The sequence below is a fragment of the Electrophorus electricus genome, chromosome 26 (assembly GCF_041902795.1).
Source record: "Electrophorus electricus isolate QZ-2024a chromosome 26, ASM4190279v1, whole genome shotgun sequence".
Taxonomy (NCBI): Eukaryota; Metazoa; Chordata; class Actinopteri; order Gymnotiformes; family Gymnotidae; genus Electrophorus; species Electrophorus electricus.
This window is the reverse complement of record NC_137522.1, coordinates 10,433,903-10,446,009: the sequence shown is the minus strand read 5'-3', so window position 1 is coordinate 10,446,009 and position 12,107 is coordinate 10,433,903. Positions and strand designations below refer to the sequence as shown.

The following is a 12,107-nucleotide window of genomic DNA, read 5'->3' as shown; positions in this document are numbered from 1 at the left end:
ATCCACTCACTAAAGCAAACCACAGTGATGACAAAGCCATAGAGTCCTTTCCCCTGCCTGCGTGGCCTTGCGCAATGGAAGGATGGATATCCTTTAAGCTGGGCCTGGTGCCGCTGCTAAACTTGGCTGGTTTCGCTGGGGGTGATGGGGTGGGGGGTGGTTTGTCTCATGATGGCCTGGTGCAGGGGTTCACACATTATTGGAAGCGCCGATTGTCATGCACCCCCCCCCCCCAAAAAAAAGATCCTCCCCAGCCTGACTCCCTGCGGTATACCAGTGGCTCACGGTCTCTCTCGGCTAACTCATGTTTCATTCTTTGGCAATTTGCCCTAATGAAGTCCCTGAGGAGCCTTCAGACCTCTGTTCTTTTTCCATATTTAATCATGTTATTTTAATCTGGGAGGTGTGTGTGTGTGTGTGTGTGTGTGTGTGTGTGTGTGTGTGTGTGTGTGTGTGTGTGTGTGTCATTACAATCGCTAGGTAGCCATGAGCACGGATGAGAGTGTGAGGAGGGTTCATGTGGGTTTTCTCCCACCAGACATCCACACCATCCGTGCAATTAACGATTGGTTTTTTGTTTACTAGTTGTATTTACTTCTTATTAAAACTCTTTACAGCTCTTTAATTCTATGTTAAAACTGTAATAGTATATCTGTCAAATTTAAAAAAAATGTATATATTTTTTGAAACACTTGGCTTGAACATCTTCATTTAGTATCCTAAATCTGTTAACATAAAAAAGAATGGAAATGTGTTTAAAATACATGTGATGGTTTTGTTAGAATTGAAAATATATCTTTTTAATTAATGAATTATCTCTGCATTTGCCCATATTAAGCAGAATCCCCCCCAAACCGTTCACTGAACAGCATGTTCCACGCTCTGCTGAATGACTGCTCATAACTGTGTCTGTGTGTCTGTCTGTCATTGTTTTGTGTACTTTCCAGTTAACCGCATGTGTGCACGGAGCTGCCACCATGCTCTTCCCCATGCACTGGCAACACATCTACATCCCTGTCCTTCCCCCCCACCTGCTGGACTACTGCTGGTAAGAACACACACACGAGCACATCGAGTGGCGTCTGGACAGCCTTCACTCAGGGTTGCCCATGGTTCTGATTGCAGAGTGCCAGTGTATGTGTTTCGCTTTGCTGTTCGTTATTCACATCCCCATACCTGCTCTTAGAAGGCTCGTCCAGGATTCATGCAGATATCCACGCAGCCTGTTTCCTGGTGGCTCATTGTATTCGGAGCTCTGGACCAGGGCTAAGCGTGCTGTGATTAAATCTCATTCTGTACCACTCTGGCCTGCCAGAACCCTACCAACGGGGATGTGTATGTAACAAACGTTCACAATAACCTTCCTAAATATTTTATTCTTTCTGCTGCTTTAGTGCCTCTTCCAGTATGTCTGAGAGCTTGAAGGATTTGAGCGGTACAAATCGGGCCGAAACCTGGTAAATCTGAGCGGGCTTCTCCAGGCTAAGTCCGGCTTGCTTGGCGCTCCACACTCTTTTCGCTTGGGGAACGTCTCCTACCAGAACTGCTCACCACATGCCAGTTCTGGCCTTTGACTGTGACCTTGGGCTAACGCCCCACTAGCCGGCCGGGCTGTTAGGCTGCGCCTCTTCTGCTCTTTTGGCCACGCCTCTACGGCCAGCTGCTATACCCGGCCTGTGTTGGGCCTTTCCCAAGCCCTGCACTTCATCAGAACTCCAAAGTGACTCTTGCATCTTAAGAGAAAGTTCCTTTCCTGGAAAGGCTTCCTGTTGACTTGACAAAATAGAATTTAAATCCCCCTGCAAGACTTTGTTTTAGAATTAAAAATAAAATCAAATCAAAATTAACTCAGCTGCTCATGTGTTGCAATATACAATGCAAAGAATATCTTGCTTGGATAGTGGCTGTGCAGTGGTAGGTGATAGAAATGGCAGTGATTAGCACTAGACGTTTAGAATGAAATTGCAGATATGGCTAGCAATAACACTGGATGCAGGGTCTCTCGTTCCCTCTCTCTGAGGCCATAGCAGATGCAGCGGTGAGGCTAACCCATTAGCGAAGCGTAACTTGATTGAGCAGCCGTAGCAGCAGCTACCCAAAGCTATCTAATTACAGGGCCCTGCCTCTCTCTGTGCTCCGGCGAGTCTGCCGAGTGGCGCGCCCCAATTACACTAATCACCCTCCGCGCTTCCAGCGGCCCTTCCTGGAAACCGCCAAAGAAGCTAATAAAGTTTCCTTCCCTAAGCGCATTTTGCCAGAGATATTCGTCAATTTTCTGTCCGCTCTTCTTCATGCCGAGAGCGGGGTTATGCTTCTGAGAGCTGCGCTCCTGTGCTGCTCTACTTGACGATTCCTTCTAGATCATCTGAAGCGAGTCTGTTTGGTTCATTTTGGCAAAAAAAACAACAACTGCTGTTTAAAAAAAAAAAAAAAAATACAAATTTTCAGCCCATGGTCACCCCCTTCCCCCACACACCTGGTAAGCCATTGTTCACGTTACTCTTAGGTCTGTTACTAATTCCTGTGGATTGCCTCTGTCCCACAGTGCGCCCATGCCGTATTTGATTGGAGTTCATCTGAGCCTGTTGGAGGTAAGCACCATCAGTCTACTGTCAGTAGCTCAACATCTGTTTGTCTTCACCTAAGTGTTTCTTTATCTTCCCCACTGAGTGGCAAGCCATTATTTGATAGATATCCATTACTCGACACCATCTTGCAGCCTCTTGTTTCCAGCATTTCCTTACCGTCTTCGTGCAGTAGGCACACGGTCACTTCATATCACCCATTCTAAAGCAGATGGAGAATAACGGTACCTAAAAATCCGCCAGAGTCCTTTGAAATTCAGTCCTAACGATGCAGTGTTTACTCTCACGGCCCAGAGCAGAAACACGCGGACACCTCTGGAACGTGACGGCTCGCTCCGTGTTTGATCCACCGGGTTCCTGTTTTAGTGGGGGTTGGGGGTGTGGGGGACGCCAGAGGCAGACCTATAGCGGCACACGGGCAGCGATCTGACGAGGCCGACAGTCGCCAGCACCAGCGGCGTTCCTCACACTCGCTTTAGTGATGCTCCCCCTAACTGCCTGCACATAATTAGACCAAATCAGCACACGGGCCTCCTTAGCAGCGGCTGTCGAGAGTGACAAACCTAGGTTTGGGGTTTTGTTTCTTTTTTTTTTTCTCCTTTTTTTTTTTTTTTTTCTCTCCACATGCTTGGTTGTTTCTTCCACCTGCACTGGCAGTATAATTGTGCGATTTTGTTACCACAATGACGTGCCACTACCTCCGTTCGGATGCACGCAGGAGGCATCTCGACAAAATGCTCCCCTTCCCGAAGTAGCTGAAAGCAGCCTTTTCCATATTTGATGAGCTTGGAGAAGTGTGTTTACGTTTGCGTTTCTCCTCTGTAATATACTGCTATTTCACTGAAAGCTGGATGTTGCACCAACCCGTTAGTGTTGAAGTTTTGAATAACATTTTTGAAGTTTTATTTAAAACTTTATATTGAACATGCAGTAAATATTTAATGATGAAGGAATGATTGTATTGCATTTGTGGCTTTATAAATATAATTTGATTTTGACTTAATTTGAACTACTTTACTGCGACCATTGAGTAGCATCTATTTGTTTTTACATTAAGGTTTTGTTCACTGAATTTGTATGGTGTTATAAAAATATGCCAGTGTAGTCACTTGAATACAGTTGTGCTTACTGCCAGTGTTTCACTGTGTTATCAGGGCATATTTATTGTCCTAGTTCAAGAAGTCTTATAATGTTCAAAGTTGTGAGTTGCCTCAGTTCTTAATTAGTGATCATCTTTATAAGCAAAGTGCATACACTGACTTTGTAGTGTAACTGCAATTCTTGTACTTTTGCTGGAAACTTCTAAATGACCATGTTCACACAGAGGGTGAAGAGCAGATCCCTTGAAGACGTGGTCATACTTAATGTGGACACCAACACCATAGAGAGCTCCATAGACGATCTGCACAACCTGCCCAGTGATGTGGTGAGTGATTTCAGTTCTCACCTAGAATAAGCTTCATTTACTTACACACATGCTCAGAAATAAACTCATACATACTCATATGGACACAAATAAACACACAAGACTCTTGGTCGTCATGTTCCCCATTATGATTCTTCCAAGAACACACACACTTGCCCCCCTGCTTCCACAGGCTTTCATTTTCCCTATCTCTTCAGCTTGAACATTAACTAACACACACACACACACACACACACACACACACTCCGGCCAGAGAAAAGTGCTTCTCTCTCTTAACACCCGTTCCCCCCCGGCATAGCTGGAGCGGTCTATCAGTAAACTTGCCTTGCAATGTTGGAAGGAAGAGGCTAGTTGCCGTGTGGCCAACATACAGCTTCTGCCTTCATCTTTGTCTTTATTTTTTTTCCCCCATCCACGCCCCCCTCCCTTTCATTTTAATCATTATTTCTTATGGAGCGTGCCTTTCTGGCTGGCCAGTGGCGTGCCTTGCTGTGCGCGAGCATGCTGGATTTTCAGCAGGTACAGAGAAGAAGGGGGCCAATTATCAGCCACCTGCCAGCGCCTTCTCCCTTTAATTAATGTTGTGGTGACACCGGTCAGTGCAGCAGGAAACGCAGCTACCGTCAGGGTCAGAAATATGTCTGTCATCTGTCCTTTTGAACATTAAGGAATTTGTTTGTTTCTCCCTCTCCCCACCGCTCCTGGTCTCCCGCCTGCTGGGGGGTGTATATTGGCGGTCCTATACGACTAACTGGAACCCTACCGCTGTCTGTCTAAGCAGGAGGGGAGGGGGGAAGCCCTTACTGTTCCGTGTCTCAGCGCCGACATTCCATTTGTAAATTAAATTGCAAACTGAGTGTGTCATAAAAAGGACTCTGGTCTTTTGAAACTGACAGGAAGGCAAAAAAAAATCCTTTGTCTTCATGGTATGATAAATTAAGTGGCAGCACGATGTTTGCTTTGATCCTTTCACACAATTTTTCATTGAGTAATGATAGGACATGCTCTGCATATCATGTTAAATTACCCCACCTGAAATGTAAATGTCACCTGCAATAATATATTTATTGCCACAAAATAAATTTTTTTTCTTTCCTTATCACCTTTGGGGATATTAAAATTCATAACCAAAAGAATGGGCTATAATTGAGCAGAGCATATGAGGATATGCTAGTTAAACTGCCCGTCACACAGCATTTTATACTAGATAGCAGCCTTCGAATCAATATTTCAAATACGATTTGCATGAGCGCATAGATACAACTGAAAACTTACGATTGAGAATTACTGTCAGTTAACCTATAGTTTTGAGCTTCGTCATTGTGTATTTTAGCAACATTCTGTTAGAAATTGAGCATCAATTTTTCCTTGTGGCCTCTTACTTTTTAAAATACAGATTTTTAGTATTCCTGTATTAAAAGAAAATCAATACCTTTTAGTACTTAAAAGAAAATAGAATAAAACCATCCCTGAAGCATTTCTTTCTGTGCTTTAAAGTAGTCGGTAATTTAGGCTGAACCTTTAGAGATTCATATAATTCTGGGTTTGAAGGATTTTGGTTTCCCATGTGGTGTCTATTATTTGGTGAGTCTGACCGCTCGTCCCGCTTCCCGCCAGGTCAGAGGTGACAGTTGTCCTGAATTACCTGGCCTTCTTTTCAGACAGGACCCTGTGCTGTGCATTTTGCTGTCTGTCCCTTAATGGGCTTTTCCCCCCAATTTCACACATAATATTTTAGATTTATTGACTATTAGAAATGCTACCATGCCAGTAGTGCTTCCGTTCCATGTGAAAACTACGGATTTACAAATAGAGAGGATAATTGGTGTGGCTCACAGCGGACGTGGCCGTCTGTTTGGAATGGATCCTTTACATGTGTTGTGTGGTTTTGTGTATTTTAATTTTGTTTTTTATTGAAGACATTGAATGTGACAGATGAAAGTCCAGTGTTAATTACTTTTTTGATTCACAGTCTGTGTCACAGTATGTTTTGACTTATATTGGGTTAACAGTAGTATTGACATTGTTCTTACACATCTTATTTAGAAACTGACATGCAAATTTTTCATACGGTTTTCACGAGTCTTCAAATTTGGATAGGGGCATCTTACAATTTCCCAAGTTCACTGTAACTTTCTTTTTTCATTAACAAAGATATAATGTGCTTCATATGTATTACAATAATAATATATAAGATGAATTTAAGTATGGCAGTAAACAGTGGAGTAACCTAAATTCTGTTCCATATTGAACCTTCATTTATTTAATTTATTTTACTCTGCTTTGTGTTGTATGCATGTTTCACAAATACTGCTTTATATTATGTTAGGATATATAAAAATAGTGAACTATAATTGATTAGTAAGAGGTTGTTGAACTTGCTGGGAAAAAAAACCTTTTTTTTTTTTTTGGCTTTCATTCCTTTTTTTCCACCAACAGATGAAGGTGTTTTTCTCTCCTCGCAAAAACAAAAATGGTGCGACTGCTCTGTTTCCTTGTTCGGTTATAATTGGAATTCGGGAAAGAGTGTTTACTTTTGTAGTCATTAAAACTTTCTAAAAATAGGAAATTATGAATCCATTATGGTACCAAACAGCAAAGAATTCCGTGTGATTTTTATTTGATCTGTTGTTTGCAGGCCACACATCAGTCTTAAGATAGACACCTTTATAAAATTCTTTTGGTTTTTATTACAAGAGACAGAAGCACAAAGTTCTGTTTGTTCTTTTTTGCTTTCTTATTCTTTTTTTGCCTGTTTTTCTGATGACATTCCTTTTTGGTTTGGTTTGGTTTTTTTTGTTTTTTTTTGGTCTTGTAGATGCAGGTTATATTTGCATCCTTCCATGTTTGATCATTCATGTTTTTAAAAAAAAATCTGTAAAAAATTGAGTTTGCACACCCACCATGTGCATATTAAGCTGCCAAATGAAAGTTAACAAATGAACAGTAGAAAGTACAATATCGAGGTGTGTCCTCTGAGATCACCTGGCACAGTGAATCAAACACAAGGTGTTTAATTGGGACTTGTGAAAAGCTTCCAGTGTTTTGCAGAGAGAAAACAACAACAACAAAAACAACAACAACTATATTAGTCAACATGCCAAACAATTAGAGTCAAGAGTGGGAAAGTTTGGCTTTGTAACATCTGCTGTCTCTCCTGTTCCCATTGTTTCCTTTTGCATCACAAACAAGTCAAGGCTGTGCTTGGGGCGCTCACCAGAGCGAGGGTCACCACCTCTCACACCATCTCAGTGCTTCAGGTGTCCCACTGTATCCACAGTATGTCCGCGTCAGGCTTTGGGCATCCCACTGTGTCCACAGTATGTCCATGCCGGGCTATGGGCTCGCAGCGGGCTGGGTTCAAAAGATTCTTGGTAATGACTGAGCAACCTATTCACATGATCAATGGTTCAGAATGTTTGGTGGGGTGTGAAGCTACAGCATACCTACGATTGCTATGCACAGCCTTGTGAAGACATAAGCATACTGCTCCATTAGTTTACCACCTTGTTATGCGCTCAGAGTAACTTAGTGCAGTTTTTCCTTTGGCTTCTTTTGCCCCATAGAGCTTAGATGCTACACTCAATACAGCCATGTTAAACAGTTTCTGAAATTCTTGTCTTTTAGTCAATCACCATTAAAAAGAATTGGAAAGCTCGCGCTCGCCGGAGCAGAAGTATGTGCCCTTTATTTCTCAGCCGCTCCTTTCTCGTGGCGGCTGAAACGTCGGCAATGTTTTGTGTTCTGTTTGAGGGTGTGCGTTGGTACGGTACGCGTGTCTGTACACACACTTCCCTGCAGCACATCAAAGGAGTGCAGCAGATTTTCATAACTGTTCCTTTTTTCTTTTGTAGTTCTTTTAATTGCATCCCCACGGCTTTCCATCCCTGGACAGAATCTGTAACAAAGCGCCACTCACCACCACAGACTTAGGAACCAAAAAAAACCCCCCTAAAGTTTCAGTTGCTCTTTATGAGAGTGATGCCAATATTTAGTGATTTGGTGTTTACATGGATTCATTTTAGAGTTAACGTGTTCACATGTGTTTGGAATTATTTGATTAAGTGGTTGTTTTTCATTCATACTGGAATAATACAATAGGGGTAAATGGTTCTATTTAACATTCAATTTGTTAATATATGCATTATACATTAAACAATAACATATCTATTGCAGTGCTGAAACAGTTGTTTTAGTGTTCAGTTTATTACTTGCTTTTACAGCCATAGGCCTACACGCTTATAGTATTGAATATGATATTCTGCAAATCTGTGATCAGGACTTGTCCAGTATAATTATATAGACTACTTTTGAGTATACACAGCTCTGTGAAGAAGTGAGTGAGTGAGTGTGTGTGTGTGTGTGTGTGTGTGTGTGTGTGTGTGTGTGTGTGTGCATCCATCCATCCATCGCGTGGCCGATCTGTGTGTATAGCACCAGCCCACCAGTGAAATGAAGCCCACGGCATCATCCTTTTCCAAAAGGAGACAGTGATGCACCTGCTAATTATCATCTCCAGCTGGTGAGTTAAATGGAGATCTGTTTTCTGGGCCACCTCTGACCCCATGCTCTTTACTTGACGCACTTCAAACCCTGTTGGGGAGTCCATGCAGTAGAGTTTAATGAGGCCCCCTGTTTGCCCTCTGTGGGCCCAGCGAGTCGGACGCAGCACTTTCATCCCAAACCGTCTTCCCTTGATGTAAATTGAAAAGATCACAGCCATGGGGAAAAGACCTATACTGGAAAGGCCTCTCTGCATAGATTATGAATATCATAACTCAACATCACCCCTCCTTCTCCTTTCTCTCGTTACCCCCACCACCCCACAATACCATGGTTTATAATTGGACCCAATGGGGGACTCTTCCTTTGATCAGATCATAGGCTGAGTGACTTTACACTAAAAAATGTCACTGCCAAATAGGTTTATCACCTGTAGAGCTAAGCTTCCCTCTGATGCCCCCTGCTCATGTCTCGTTAGTGATACTCAAAGTATAATAGTTAATTAGTCTGACAGATCAATTACTGTTATTGCATGCCTGATGAGATGCGTGTGCCTCAATCACAAGCCCTATTCTTAATTTGAGCTTTATTTCCTTTACTCTTCATGCAATCCAATAGAGTTGTGTGTGTGTGTGTGTGGGGGGGGGGGGGGGGTTGGAGGGTTGTGGATGAGGGCTTTTCTTAGATAAATTCAAAGGAAAGATACATTTGATACATTCATTATTTGATAGAAAGATGCATTCATTTCAGCAATTGGCTGAAATTAAGACTTTAAAGACTTTTAAATTTATAGATTTATGTTTGAAATTTTAGCCACACATCATTGCAGACATTTAGATGCTAATTACTTTTTGAGCAGAATAACTTCGTTATACCTCCTCCCAACATGCCTGCTGGGTAAACTCTCCCGTGTGTGAATGACAGTTTGTTGTCTGATTTTTCAAAGAAAAGAAGACAATTTAATGAAAACTTTTGGGGAGGAAATAGTAAATGCATCAACATGAAATATTAATCTGGTGCCAGCTTTACATAAACATAAAAGCGCTTGGTCCAGTGTGACTATCGAGATGACACTTGTTAATTTAGCACCGCTAAACTTTGTTTGTTGCTTGTGAGCATTAGCAATGGCAGCTCAGGGACGCCATGAGCAAAAAGTGTGCTCTGATGGCGATGATCAAAAAAAGGATGTAAAAAGTGTAGCAAGGCATTGTGTGAGCATTCTTTTGAATTTCCAAGAATGGGATTCACTTCAAAAATTCCACCTATAATATTGCACAGTTTCAGCAATGTCAGTAGTGATGTAATACACAGTACTGATATCGAGTTGTCTAGATGACCTCTCCTCCTCCATGTTTGTTGGAAGGCCTCTTTGCACCTAGTTAGGGAACAATGTGCACCACGACTGAAGCGCTCCCCTCTAGCTTGCGCAACACACTTCGCATTTTTTTACACTATGTGGTTAATTGGAGAAACTGTCAGTTTTGGCCTCGAGTGGCATTAAAAAGTGTCATATGGCATCCAAAGAAAGACTGAGTTGGTCTGAAATAATCTACTCGTTCATTCATTCACTGCTCACTGCATAGGGGGTGAATTTGGACCCAGTTCTAGTTTAAAAAAAGCAGCATGTAAACATCAGCTTGAGGTTTTCAATCTGTCCTCGGCATTCAATGATAAAAGAAGGCGAACCGATTGACGTTAGACGCTAACCTTGGAATGCTGGAATGTAAACGAGGCTTTAGTGGATGGTGAGTGCTTTCGTAATCAAAATGTCCAAAATTGTCTTATCTCGCATGTCCAAGCACTGCTGCTATGGCTCTGGATTTGAGTATTAGTCTTACTGGAGATGGCAGCACTCAAGGATGTCAATGACAGCAAATTTCTGTAACAATTTTAATGGGCCATGCATTGCCTGGTTTCTTTCTTTCTTCTATTTTTGATTTATTTCTTGTGTTTTTTCTTCTTCTTTTGATTAATATATGTATATGTACTTTCAGGGCAGTGGATGTGCAGAACAAAAAGCAGGTACCCTTTATAACACCCCCCCCCCATGGAATGTGCATAGACCATGATGTTTTACTAATAATGTTGGTAAATCCTAAAATTTCATTGGCCAGATTTTCTAACATTATAGAACCTTTCATCATATCAACAGAAGGGGCACTTGGGTACTTGCACAGTAGCATGTCCATGCAGCCATACTAATGAGCAGTTTTGATTAGTAAGCCTGTTGGCAGAAATGCGTCCTACAGTAACTGTTATGAAGAATATGTAAAGTAGCCTGTGTGTGTTTGTTTTAACTTTTATTTATGAAGCATGTTTATTTTTGCATCTACTTTCGTTATCCCTTCCCTATCCTAACTGTAGTGTACTGTAAATGAAAATGACAGTGAAGAACACAGTCACGAAGGACCTCTGTTCGAAACATGCTGTTTCTGTGGAAACCTTGTATATGTCATTACAGGTTTATACTGCGTACCCCCCTCCCCCCCAACCCTACAATACAGTAACCTTAGAAAGATGGCCAAATAATTAAAGCTTATGTATGTCAAGAAACTTTTTAGGATGGAGGGAGGGGTTGTAAAGAGAAAGATGCCCTGTTGAGGTCTCTTTGCTTTCAGCTACTAACCCCCCCCTCCCCAATGCAGTTCCACCCCCACATGCCCTACCATTGCCTCAATTAACAGAGCAGCAGGTGCTCTCGGCAGCACCGCGGAGAAGCTATGAGGAGAGTGAAGAGGCTCCTTTTCGTTTCTTTCTCTTCCTCTTTTTCGGGGGTGACCTGCAAATGTGACACTTTCACACCCTGAATGGTTTTGCCTCTCCCGCCACCAATTTCAGAGGTGCTAATTTAACACACTCTCTTTTTTGCTCCCCCCCCCCCAGGTCTCTAGTCTGAAGAGTAAGCTGAAGAAGCAGTCGACGGCCACAGGCAGTGGAGTGGCTCGCGCCTTCCTGCGCTCCCAGGCTGCGCTGTTCGGCTCCTACCGAGACGCTCTCAGATACAAACCCGTGAGCCCCCCCCCCCCCCACCTTCTCTCCTCCCTCACAGCTAAGCGGCCACCGAGGGCTCGACCGCCCCCCCTTGTCCATTTGGTTTTGCCACAGCGTCGATTTACCATGGCCTGTTTGCATGTGAATTGCTTCTGCTGATTTCAGGACCAGCCTCCTCCTGTTAAAACATTTTCTGGCCTCTTTACTAACCACAGCCTGCGTGTAATATTTTCCCTGTGCAGTCAGTGCTTTAAAAAAGAAAAGAAAAGAAAAAAAAATCCTGCACAGAGGCTAATGTTCCCTGGGTTGGGTCGGCCTCCAGCACTCAAATGGCCATTGAAAGAAAGCCAAGCGGCACACCGTCTTCAAGTAAGGAGAAGGGGGTGCGGGTGTGAGTTAAGGTGGGCCTGTCTGTATCAGTGAAATGTCAGAAGCTGAAAAGGCAGGACAGTCTCTTTGAAGCCTCCTTTCAGCTTCAGCGTGGTATTCTTCACAGGCCCTGTGAGCTCCTGAAACATGCCTTTCAGTGGCGCCCAGCACCGGCTAAAAACAAAGTACGCTCGCTGTTTGTCAAATATGACTGCCTTTGTTGGAAAGGGTGA

General features: G+C 42.9%; 1 protein-coding gene across 4 annotated transcripts in view; it reads left to right on the top strand.

Moving 5' to 3' along the window:
- Nucleotides 1–12,107, top strand: part of dennd1b (DENN/MADD domain containing 1B) — a 72,672-nt gene that overhangs the window by 42,336 nt on the left and 18,229 nt on the right. For all 4 annotated transcript variants that reach the window (XM_035523299.2, XM_081708157.1, XM_035523300.2 and 1 more), the window contains 4 exons: nt 948–1,048; nt 2,546–2,591; nt 3,910–4,011; nt 11,398–11,523. In XM_035523299.2, the coding sequence (XP_035379192.1) occupies nt 948–1,048; nt 2,546–2,591; nt 3,910–4,011; nt 11,398–11,523 (375 nt within the window). The remainder of the gene's footprint in view (nt 1–947; nt 1,049–2,545; nt 2,592–3,909; nt 4,012–11,397; nt 11,524–12,107) is intronic.